We start from the raw sequence: 13313 nt of genomic DNA, 5'->3' as shown, positions 1-13313 counted from the left end.
CAATCCAGGGTAAAGTCAGGCCTCTCACACGACTCTCCAGCGAAATCACTTGGGAACATTTGATGCTTTTTCTGAGTCACAAGTCAGATCATGAAGTTTCCCAGGAAGAAAGATGTCTGCTTTGATTCATTATTTATATTATGGTAGTCCCTGAAGCCCCAAGCTCCAGGGTCCCACTGTGCGACAGTACGACTTGTTGAGTTTGGTTTATGGCTACTACTGTACTTCAATGGAAAACATTATGGGGCTGGAAAACATCAATCCAACAATATTGACAGAGTCCACACAAAACGTGTTCTTCTATTGACAAGATCAAGGTGTAAGTTAGTCATTCAAGAGAAACCTAGCTAGCAGTTTTCCCCTCTAGTGTCATCAGAGTAGCTCTAATACGTTGGTCTGCTAAAAGTATTACTTTCCCTCTCCCTTATACTGCCTTCCTAATGGCTATTCTGGCTACAAAATCAAGTTCAAGTTTGTCAAAAGACTGGGCACCAGTTAGTTTTATTTCATTTATCTTTTATTTCATTTATTTTTTAATTATTAATCTCTTTAAAAGCTGTCTCTACATTCCCAATACTCAGCACTACAGATGTTGTTAAAGTTCTCTGATTATTTATTCCATGTTCACATCTAATATGTTCTTCTCTTTGATTCTATATTGAGCTTTAGAAAAATTAGGGTTGCAGACAGATTCCTTAAAATAGATACAAAGAATACTTTTAGAGTAACGTATTAACTATCAAAGGCAGATGGCTTTATCAAATTCTAGAAAGTATCAAACATTTGTATGAATGAGACCAGCTCCTGAAATTAAGAAGGATCAAAGTTTAAAAGGGTTAAGTCACCATCCTTCAGGACATAAACTGATCAAGAACAGCGGTGAGAAGAAGGAAGAATTTTCCCTCTATGCTAGACAACTGCATGGCACTTGCAGTATTGTGAGCATACGTCGTCCTCTGAAATCTGAAGCAAGCAGCCCTGGCCAATGACAGAAAGAGGAACATGAGCTAGGTAGGCCATTGAGCTTTTGCAGCCTAGTAAGCCCAATATTCTGAGCTTGACAAAGAAAACAACCTAGTATGTCAAGGACTCCAGTATTTGCACTTTCCTGTATTATGTGCAGCAGCTTTCACACGTCTCAGCCAAAATCAGGTCACTATTGTACGAGGCACCATTACGAATTTGGGTCCGATTTGGTGAATAGTTTCAGCAAAAAAAAAAAATTGATTTTTTCCCACAAAAATCAAAATGTTTCATTTTGACCATTTCAAAACAACATGTTTGGCTTTTCTTTTCAAAATAGCATTCTGTTTAGAAATTTGGCTAATTTTTAAAACCATAACAAAGGGTAAAAAGTACCCCAAAAGTACTCAAAATGAAATGTCAAAAAAAAATCATTTGGGGTCAAACTGAATCAATTTTTCTTCAGATCGTCTGAAAAAAAGTCAATTATTTGCTTAGTTCCACTATGTTCTCTACAAGCACACTGTCCCTGTCACAAAGAGCTGACAATCTAAACAAAAGACAGACAAAAGGTGGGGAAAAGAAACCCTCCTCTTCCCCATCAGACAGATGGTGAACTGAGGCACGGAGAAATTAAGTGATTTGCCCAAGGTCACTCTGGCAGTCTGCAGCAGAGTCCCATTCCTGTGACTGACCCACAAGGGCATCTTTTCTTTGTCATTGAGAAAGAAAAGTAAAATAGTCCAAACAATGCTGTTTGGACATGTGTTTTCGATGGAAAGCAGGACTTGAGAAATTCTCTTTGGCTTTTCAAGTGTTCTGTGCCTTTTAGGCATTTCCAGACTCTCTACGTGGATTTTCAAGTCCTCTTACACCTTGCTGCAAACCAACCAAGATGAGACTGTAAGCTCTTTTTGCATTGGTACAGTAACCAGCACAATGGGGCAGGGCTCCTAGATGCTACCACAATAATAATAATAATAATAATAATAATGCTTGAAAGAGTTCCTCACCTGCTTGAGGTTGACCTCTGCATTCAGTATCTCATCCACAGCAAACGATGGCACGGAAACGTTATGATGGAGAAAGTCTGAGAAGGTCTCGTTGTCGACCAGGAAATCCCGAAGTTTCAAACCTGTTAGGTGAGAAGCAAGCATCACTCGGTTTTATTTAGTGCAAATCCAAAAAGGAGAAAGAATGTGAAATCTTCGAACTAAAATAGCAAACCTTGGTTGGGGGGAGAAGGGGAAGTGACAACAACAATGCAGAACACAAAAGGAAAATAGTAGCTGCTGCCAATGTGCTCGGAAATACAGCAGCTTGCAGAGATACATTGGACCTGCCATGTTTTTACACCAAAAATAGAATCTTTGAAAACAACCTCCCTCCAACACCTTCGCTAACACCTCATTTGTTGCATTTAATCTGCTGCCACGCATATAAGATGCAAAGGGAACTCAATGGTTCAGAATAAATTGCTTTTCAGTTTTCGGGAAATTCACTCCAGTGCAGAAGGCTAGTTACAAGAAGTTCAGGACTCCACTTGAACTCTGTTCTGTAGCTTAAGCAGGACTGAACTGGTGTTCAGGGCGATAAAAAACTTATTAAATCTTATATAAAAATGTTTGATCATTAATAATACGAGTACTACTAATAATCACCATCATTGTAACCTACCACAAGACATTTCCAGGCCAAGCGCAGGCAGACACAAGTGTGCCTGGAGCCAGAGGTTACTTTATACAGATAGCAACAGGTAGATTTAGGAAGTAGTCTTGCCATCTCTCACATTTTTTTTTGGTAAGTCTTATGATATTTAGTGTTTTTCTAAAAGCCCCAGCTCCTGGAAGCATGTGATTATATGAGAATCTCAACTTTTTTTTTGTAAGCAGAATCTTCATGGTTGAGGCAAAATGCTGAAAAATGTTGTACCCTGAAGTCTTAGAAACCTGAGAGTAAAGAACAGAACCCCAACCCTGATTTTTTTTTAAAAACCTCATGATTTTTAAACCAATCACATGATTTGGGGGGCCTGACTCTGGTGCTTTTGAATGCTTGATGTTGGCAATACAAAGGAATGCAGCTGAGATGAAAGGTGCAAATGCTAAGCAGTGGGGAGTTGAGGGAAGAAAGACATCTTGGGAGTCATTGTGGATAGTTCTCTGAAAACATCCAAACAACGTGCAGTGGCAGTCAAAAAACAGAATGTTGGGAATCATTAGGAAAGGGACAGATAATAAGATAGAAAATATCATATTGCCTCTATATAAATCCACGGTATGCCTGCATTTTGAATACTGTGTACCGATCTGGCCGCCCATGACAAAAAAGATGTGTTGGTATAGAAAAAAGGTATAGAAAAGGGCAACAAAAATGATTAGGGGTATGGAACAGCTTCCATATGAGGAGAGATTAATAAGACTGGGACTTTTTAGCTTGGAAAAGAGACAACTAAGGGGAGATATGATAGAGGTCTATAAAATCATGACTGGTGTAGAGAAAGTAAATAAGGAAGTGTTGTATAATCCTCATAACGCAAGAACTTGGGATCACCAAATAAATTAATAAGCAAAGGTTTAAAACAAACAGAAGCATTTCTACACACAACGCACAGTCTACCTGTGGAACTCTTTGCCAGAGGATGTTGTGAAGGCCAAGACTATAACAGGGTTCAAAAAAGAACTAGATAAGTTCATGGAGGATTGGTCCATCAATGGCTATTAGCCAGGATGGGCAGGGATGGTGTTCCTAGCCTCTGTTTGCCAGAAGCTGGAAATAAGCGACAGGGAATGGGTCACTTGATAATTAACTGTTCTGTTCATTCCCTCTGAAGCAACTGACATTAGCCACTGTCGATAGACAGGACACTGGGCCAGATGGACCCTTGGTCTGACCCGGTATGGACGCTTTTCTGTTCTTATGAAGAGAATTGATGTGGCTGACTCTAGAGAAGATTCATAGGCACGGGCTAAGCTGATTAGGTAGATAATCTGATGCCTTTTCTACTTACGGAAGAGCAGAGGCACAAAACAAATTGGTAACTGATGGCAAAAAGGGAGAAAAACCCACAAGCCAAGCCCTAATGCAATGGACTCTTAATAGCTTGTATTCCCTCATGACTGCACTGCTCATCCCAGAGGGAGCAGCAGCGACTGTGGCACAGGGCTCTCATTCTTGTTTTAATCAGCTTGACTTCTTACAAGAAACACTCAGCGCCTTTCTGAGAAGGGACCGGAGTAAGTCTGCTGCAAATCTCCACAGCACTGGGAGGGGATGGGGAGCATGCCAGGGCGGCCACGTGTCCCAAGAACATGGAGTCCCGCTCTCTGTATGCCTCTCAGGGTTTCTTTTGTCTCAACTTGGCAGGACACCAGTCTGGTATAAGAATTATGAGGCGAGAGTGGGGGAAGAAAAGCAACACTCCCCATTCTCCTTGCAGCACGAGCATGCTGGGGTTACTGTCGGTCATTGCTCTCTAGCCTACATCTCTAGTTACAAGTTCTACATGAAAAATAATCGCCACCATCAGCTGGGCTGAGGAAAGCTGGAGGTAACGTTGACAGGAGGTTACTTCAGGGTGAAAGCTTTATTCCCCCCTCCCAGGGAGAATGATTTAATAACCTGCCCATTGATCATACTGTGAAAAAAACCCTAACAGGCTTGTGCAAACAAACAAGCCTAGTTTCTTTTCAGCCAAGACGGCACAAAGAAAAGTGGGCCAGATCCTCAGCTGGTGCAAATCAGCATAAGCCATTTACACTGATTCACAAGAGCTGAGGTCTTTGCCCCGCAAAATTACTCAGATTCAAAAATCTCCCTCCTCCTGATTTCTGGCTACTTCCTAACTGCACTACATTGGCTAAAAAATTACTCGGTATGTTTGAGTTTTGGTGAGATCATCAACAGCACTGAAACTCGAACGGACAAAGAGATTAGCTTCACAAAAACGCAGTGGCATTTAAAGATCAGACATTTGCAAGTTTTTCATTTAGCCCAATTCTAAATAGAGTCTATTTTTCTAGTTGCTCTTTTACTAAAATTTTATTGAACAACAATTCTCCTGCTCTTCCAGTATTTCCTCCTCCTTTGTTCTTTATTGCTGCTTGGAAACAGGATCTTTGTTAGCTAGGAACATTCTCTTTAGTTTGTCTAACTCAAAGTGTTTGGACAACTGCAGCAAAGCAGCCTGCATCTTCTTACAGAATGTAAAGAAGCTATTTTTGGATTCCCACTGCCCTGTCTGTAAAGATGATGTGGACTGCGAAGGAACCTTGTCTTCTTACTTGTCTATAATTTAACTAACACAGTGTACCTCGGGTGTTCTATTTCCCATTATCGGCCAGCATTTTCAAAAGTGCACGGTGCTGGCTGAAATTCCCATCCCAGGCATATTTCTACATTTGTTTTCATCTCGATTCCTGACAAAAAGTCTAAGTTTTTCACCAAATGGAAAATTCGAAAAAATGTTGATTCAGAAATGCCAAAACATTTTGTTTCAGGTTGGTGTGACATTAATCTTCCTCCCACAAGCAACTGTGCTGACATGCCTGAGGTCCCACAAAAAGCCTGTGGCAAAGCAATGATCAATCTGAACTCCAGCACTGCACAGGCTAAGTGTGTGTCTACACTACAGCCCTTACAGTGGCACAGCTATACTGATGCAGCTGTGCTGCTGTAAGATCTCCTGTGTAGCTGCTCTGTGCCAAAGGGACAGAATTCTCCAGTTGACATAACTAAACAATCCTCAATGAGCAGCGGTAGCTGCCAGAGCTGTCCACACCGGCACTTCCGCCGGTGTAACTTATGTCGCTCAGGGATGCGGGTTTTTCCACACATCAGAGTGACAAAATTATACTGACAAAAGTGCTAGCATAGACATAGCCTTAGAAGATGAGGCTTTTTTAAAAGTGTCCCTTTCAAAACACCCATCATTCTGTCCAAGGCTATCTACCCACCAGAGCATAACACAACCGATGCAAACAATGCAAGATTCAGAGGAGTAGCCATGTTAGTCTGGATCTGTAAAAGCAGCAAAGAGTCCTGTGGCACCTTATAGGCTAACAGATGTATTGAAGCATGAGCTTTCGTGGGTGATATCCACTTGTCGGATGCATCCAACGGAAGTGGGTATTCACCCACGAAAGCTCATGCTCCAATATGTTTGTTAATGCAAGATTGTTAGTTCAAAACTGCCACAATGCCTGCAAACAACACAGTCATAGTTCCTGAATGCGCTAACAACATACTAGGTAAAGGGAGCACTTGAAGTGGGAGGGCACATGCTGGAATTACAGCATAATCACCAAAATGCATCCCTGCCATTAAAGAAATTCTTCACCCCCTGTTGGGATGATCTATGTTCTACCTCAATGGAATAGCTCACCCCCTTCGTCCTGCCCTTTGCTGCCAACAGAGCCAGTTGAGTTCAGTACCAGAGTACGGCTTGTGCTTCTGACAAACGAGGCGGCAGATCAGGACCTTCTGGTTGAAATGTATAGAATAAGTAAAGCTAGAGATGAGCCCTAATCATGAAACTTGGATCTGGGTTTGCGTGTAGGTTCAGCTGGTGTAAATCAATTTAGCACCACTGGAGTCAATAGAGCTTTGCTGATTTACATCAGCTGAGGATCTAGCCTAACATGTGAAAGGAGCTCCTCTCCCTACTGTACAGCCAGCTTTGCTCTTTAATTCCCAGTCTACCCACACTAAGGCCCGGATCTTGCAAGGAGCTGTGCTGAGCTCAGGACTGGAGGCCAGCTCCCTGCTGCTCTTTGTTAATTAAAAGGTCTGAAGAAAACAAGGCAGCCAGTCAGTCCATGTGCCATGACTGCACCTTCAGCAACTGCAGACACTCTTCTACTGGTGTCAAGTATCAGGGGGTAGCTGTGTTAGTCTGTATCCACAAAAACAACAAGGAGTCCAATGGCACCTTAAAGACTAACAGATTTATTTGGGCATAAGCTTTCGTGGGTAAAAAACCCACTTCTTCAGATGTCTAGTGGGACATTCAAGACAGAAAACAATTATGTTATTTCCTGCACTTCCTTTGCTATTACTGGATTGATCGGCTTTTGGCTGAACTTCCATTTCTCCCAGCTCAGCCACTCTTTCCCCTTGATCCTGAAGTGCAATCATAACCCTTTACTTCTTATCTCAGAGGCTGCTAATAGAAAAGTGATTGTGTTGCCATAAAAACAGCATTAAGGCATCACTGCAAGATCAAGTGGCAAGACCAGACGAGTTACGGAAGCCTTTACTTTGCTCCTTAGCATCGGCAGATTCTTGTAAGTGCCTGCAGGCGGGCAGATTCCTTTCCCAGCACAAAGCCATCACGCGCCTGCCTCTCTCAATTAATGAAAGCGGCAATTCAAGATGGAGAAATCCATGGGAACGATCAGTAGATGTTTCTTTCCTTGTGATGTGATTGAGAAGAGGCTGCAAGGCACTAAGATACTCTCTTGGTAGGGTTCAGACTTATGGGGCCTGATTCCCAGCTCTGGGTGAGCTGCACTTGATACAGAAACTGGAGTGAGGAGAGGGACACCTTTGCACCTCTTGGTATACTGGGGCTAAACCCATTTATAAGCCAGAGCAGCATCAGGACTGGGCTATCATACCCCAGGCTTCCAAAGACCTTAAGGAGCTATTCCAACAGCCAGGAGCAACCAAAGTGCACTTGCATTGCGTACCATCCTTCTGGATCCCTGTCCTCCCCAACAAGTTCTCTCCCCCCATAGCTGCCCCTTGCACTGCACCAATACAGACAACATCAGCGGTCTGGTCCACCTGTTTGTTGCAAGGTGAGCTGTCGCTTCCCACACAGATCCCCAACCCAGCGAATAAAAATGCCTGTATTTTAAGGACCACACAAGATGGCCATAGGGTAAGCGGTCCTGCAGTATTTTACCTTCCCTGTTATACAAATGGAAAACCAGAGACACAAAAGTGCATTGACCTGTCTGATAGACAGTCTGACCCAGTGGGACATGGCATAGGAATGGGATCCAGGAGGCATTGTGTTCTCAGCCTGGATCATCCATTGATTTACTGAGCAAGTCTCTTATCTCAATTTTATATGCAGGGAAATTGAGGGTAACATTCTCTTCGGTGAAACTTCTCCATCATATAGCTGAGCACCCACTCCTTCCATCAGCCCCCACAAAAAGAAAGACATGAAACAAACAAAATAACCCTACCCCAATCAGAATTCTTATATCTAGAAAAGACAGAAGAGTCTCCATGAAGTCTAATGGCGATTTCATTAATGTTAATCTATTTTCTGAGGAAGGCATTTAGATATGATGGTGATGGACAGCAATATGAAACCCTAAGACGGGCTGGCAAATTACCAATGTCAGATATAGAAACAGAACTCAGGATCTATGAGCTCTCAGTGTTTCTTGCTTATCCAGAGGAAACAGCAATCACAGTAATGTTAGAGACTATATTAGCAAAGGACCTACTGATCCAGTGACCCAGCTCTGTTATGCTACAAAAAGCCCTTCTGATTCCCAGTCATCAGCCAGTGCTGGGCAATTTTCATTTGCCTGTGTTATATTCCCATGATTAAACTTTTGGCAACACATCCATGGAGTGTGCTGGAGCACCACACAAGCCTCCTTTAAGGGCTCATTTGGCTTTAATTTTTTCCTCCCTCCACATGCTATCCTTCCCTTGTACAGGTGTTATAGCTCTCACAGCTAAATCTCTTCCTAGCCGATGCCGACAGGAGCTAAAATAGTCATAGGAACGTGTTACACAACATTACCTTGATTTGCTAACAGGAAATTGAGCAGCTCAGAAGGCCTGTGGTACAAGATCTGCCAGCATCAACACGCCAGCCTAATCTGCCAACAGTTGTCCCTTTCCCATGTAAACATGTTGTCCTTTTTCTGTGGGAGGTGGTAGGCCTATCTGCTCTCAAGCCATAAAGTGTCCTCAGCCTGTTGTCAGAGGAGACAACCAGTTACCTTAAGGCCCATTCAGAACCTTCACACATCTTCCTTTGTGGAAAACAGGTTACTGCGGGAGGTTGTGGGATCCCCATCACTGGAGGTTTTTAAAGAACAAGTTGGACAGGGCAGGGATGGTCTTGGTTTATTTGGCCCTGCCTCAGCCCAGGAGACAACTTGATGACTTCTAGAAGTCCCTTCCAGGCCTACATTTCTATAAATCTGGGTTTAAGAAGCATTCAATCAGTTCCCTTTCTCGTCTGTTTCATTTACTTGTCTGACTCCTAGGTTTCTTCTGAGTGACGGGGGAAAGGTTATGTGCAGACTCCTCAGCCTTTCCCCACAGGAACTCTGGAGGAGGTTTACTCCTCCTCCTCCTCTTTTGGAGGTCATGCTGGGAAGGTTTCAGTCAGACGGGCAGTTCCATGCTACAGTATGTGAGCCACCTCACAGGGCTAATAGAGCCATGGCAGAAAGCCCAGAGATGCAGCTACAGGGCCCCACTCTTACCTCCTAATGGCCACTGTCACTTGTTTTAGTCCCAATGAAACCTATCTGCAACACACATTTGGTATTGGCTCACTTATACTGTTGAAAAGGCCCCCGAAGAGGAAAGGCAAGAGAGGGTCATTCCCACTAAAAGAAGGGATCCTGCCACATTTTCTGCTTCTGGTGTGAATCACTTTTTCATGTCCCTCTTAGCTCTTGGTCGGTCACACGCTGTCCCCCACACTTGGAACTTGGCGTGTTGAGTGTTTTGATAATGCTCCCCTGCCTCCTGACACAAGAGACACGGAATGGGCTCACAAAGAAAACACAGGGGAGGGGTGGTCAGCAACCGAGGGAGCCTGGAGCACTGTTGGAAATGAGGAACTCAGACAGGTCAGAGGGAAGAGGTGGATAACATTTTGCAGTTTGCCTCTCACTAATGTTCAGTCACGCATCCTGTCAATACACGCAGGAGAAAGATGAGAGGGGAAAGACCATAAACTCTGGAGCCAACAGGGCATGTTCCATCTCCAGCTCAGAGGAACACACCTTTAAACGTGGTCAGATGGTATGGGTGAACAGCTGCAGCAGAAGTGTTTAGAATAGAAGCAGCATGAGAGACCCCAGTAAAAAGAATGGGCTCTCAGAAGGTGGGAGCCATGGGAGGACGTATCTTTCTGCCTGCTGAATTCACTTTCCAGGAATTCCCCAAAATATTATTTCTGCCAGGGCTAATGGGAGACTTTGGTCTTACATGTCATGTTTTGTTTTTGATGTGAAGCAAAGGTAAGTATCAAAAACACTGCTCCACATGATTTAAGAGGTGTCATTAGGTGAACACGCAGCTTCCATGGGTTGCACCTGAGTCAACTGCAAATGTTGGAGGAAGTTAAAAAAGCTTGTCTCTCTCTTCCTCTCCCATTCAGTCTTGAAAAGTCGTAAAAATGTAGCTTTAAATGCTGCAACACATGCACGTGAGAAGGACAATTATTCTGACAGCAAGCACGAGCACCTCGCTAACAATTGCACACCACAGGCCGGATCCTCAAATAGTATGAACTGGTGTTGCTTTGTTGGCTTCAATGGAGCAACACCAATCTGGCAAACAGCTGCCAGACCAATCCATAGAAACAAATTCTTTTATTCTGCTGGTAGTACTTGAGACCCCAGTTGTTACCAAGGCCCTGTTGTGCTAGGCAGTGTATATACATGTAGTCACAGACAGTCCCTGCCCCGAACAGCTTACAAAGGGCAGGAGGGGAAACAGAGGCACAGAGAGGTGAAGTGACTTGTCCAAGGTTACTCTGCAGGTCAATGGCAGAGCTGGGATTAGAAGCCAGGTCTGCAGACTGTCAGTCCTGCATCCTACCCACTAGAGAACATTCTCCTTATTTAGATACTGCAGAAAAGCAGGGAAAGAGACAACTGCTCTATTATCTCTTCTTCCATCCTGGACCAGATTCTGTGATTAGTACAAACAAGAATAAAACAAAGTTTGCCAAATGGAGACTAAAACAAAGAGAAAAACGTATTTTCAAGCTTCTAACAGAGTATTAAACGATACAATTTTTCTTTTTAAAACAGGCTTATGAGGTACTGGGAAGTAACACAGAGAGAAAGAGAGTGTGTGCGTGTGTAAATATGGTGCCATCCCTGGTGGGCGGAAAATTTAAACTAAAATGAAAATTCCCCCTAAAATTGTTTGTTTTGGTTGAAAAGCTATTGCTTGTCTCCCCTGACTACCTGTCCCCCCCCCCCCAAATCAACCACTTTTAACACTTATGCTTTAGGCTTTTAAGCCAGCCTCTGATTATTGGGAGTCAGAAGAGAAACTTGTCCAGGACAAGTTATTGCATAAACAGCCTACTGCAACGGTTCTTGCAACTTCTTCTGAAGTAGCTGATACCAGTCATCACTGGAGACGGTATACTGGACTAGAAAAACTACTGGTCTGATCTGAACATAGCAATTTCTATGTTCCTGACAATTTCCTGGGAGTCCCGATGAAAACCAGGGCAAATATGCACTAACTGCATGAAAAAGTATCACCATTCAAACCAGGATTCTTCCACTGCGGAGCACAACTTTGTAATCAGAGCAGAACACACTGGAGTTCAGCACTAGTAGTACACTGTTTAGAATGTACTGGAAAGTGTGGGTATGTCCACACCGCAAAAATACCCCACGGCTGACCCGTGCCAGCCGGTTTGGGCTTGTGGATTATGTACAGGTTTTTCTTTGCGGTGTAGACATACCCTGTGTCTTCATGCCACTGTCCCCTGCTGCCTGGAATGTCTAATCATTCCAAGGCTTGTTATGCCACTTTCAAGTGCAATGGTTCTCAACCCGCAGCCCAATCGGCACATAGCTGTGGCCCACATGACATCCTCAGGGCCATACATGTAATATATACATTGTGTGGATGCATCCCACAAAACGCATAGAGAACTACATATGTAGTGTCGGAAAGGTCTGGGCTATAGCAGCTGGATGGCACAGACAGGGCAAGCACTGAGACTCAGCTAGGAAAACACTACTCAGCCAAGCTCAAAGCCTTTGCTACTCTTCCCCAGGAATGAATCCACTTCTGGCATGTGCCTGTGCTCAGCCATCACCTGAGAAGGTCCTGCCATAGTTCAGCTGTTGTTAACAACAACATACAGAGATTCATAAGGTGAAGGTCCACCGTAAATCCTGCCTTCAGATGCACACGCAAAACTTCTACTAACATCAACAAGAACTACCTGCGTGCATCCTAAAGTTAGTATTTATTGTTATTATAGGCACAGCTGGTAGCATCTTCTATTTTCAGGGTTGCAGAATAGTTCCCATTATCATACAGCCTTAAAAACTACTTTAAAGGAACAGTAAGGTTCTGAAAAAAAGCAGGACAGAAGCAGGCAATGCTCGTTTAAGCAGGGACAGACACTCCGACCACATGTCCTTTAAAATCAAGCACAAGAGGGCAAACGCTGGTTGGAAACTGGATGTTTTGGTTCCCAAAGCACTGGAGGATTTCAGATTCCCAGATCAGCCTGTAATTTAATCTGCACAACAGTATCCCCTTCATAGCTGCCAATGTACAGTACACACTCTAAGGGCCAGATCCTCAGCTGGTGTAAATCAGCACAGCTATGTTGACTTCAAGAGCTATCACAGTTTTACACCAGCTGAGGCTCTAACCCGCACATGCAGGCAAGTTGCATGCATTCAGTTGACTTACAATATACTGCATGTCTATAGTACTCTTTCATCTCAAATTATTCCATAGTGCTTTGGAAATGTGACTCAATATACAGGCTACAGTATATGGAGGAATCACTTCACTAAAATGCAGCTATCTCTGGGGTGAAATACAACCACTGCTTAACATGTAGCAACACAACAGACAACAGTTTAGACCAGGAAGTCAGGAAGAATGCTGTAGCTAGCTGAAACTGCAAGGGCATTTAGCAACAGGAAGCAGAACGTAATTACACATACTGGATTTTAGCCGGAACCCTGGGGTTAACACTCCCCTATTTATATTACCAATAACATTTAAAAAAGTAAGGCATTTGATTTCCATGAAGAGGCAGCCTGCAAAAATCTATTTTATATGGATTTCATAGATATTTTGGTTAAAGTATGTTCCACGTCCCTGCCTGGCTAAAGCTGACCTTTGATTCAACAGAGATCATATTTCCAACACATCAGTCTTTTACTGCCCCACTGTTACACTAAAATCCATGCCACAACCCACTGTATTTGGAGTGAGGACGGAAGTCCCTTGGCAGCTGCTACTTAGCTCACAGGGATATTGTGAAACCTGATTAGTGAATGTCTCTAGAGTACTTTGAAGACGAAAAGTGCTCCGAACGGAGAAGTTCCCAAATCTGAACACTGAATCTGGGGAGGTAGGGTCTCAGA

General features: G+C 43.5%; 1 protein-coding gene across 1 annotated transcript in view; it reads right to left on the bottom strand.

Annotated features, from left to right (window-relative positions):
• ABCA1 (ATP binding cassette subfamily A member 1) overlaps positions 1-13313 on the bottom strand; it is a 140557-nt gene that overhangs the window by 74774 nt on the left and 52470 nt on the right. Inside the window, 1 exon segment of the mRNA XM_030568016.1 lies at positions 1977-2098. Coding sequence (XP_030423876.1) covers positions 1977-2098 — 122 coding nt within the window.

This window comes from Gopherus evgoodei, chromosome 6 (genome assembly GCF_007399415.2).
Source record: "Gopherus evgoodei ecotype Sinaloan lineage chromosome 6, rGopEvg1_v1.p, whole genome shotgun sequence".
Classification (NCBI taxonomy): domain Eukaryota; kingdom Metazoa; phylum Chordata; order Testudines; family Testudinidae; genus Gopherus; species Gopherus evgoodei.
Note: the sequence above shows the minus strand (reverse complement) of the source record. Positions and strands in the feature narration are given on the sequence as shown.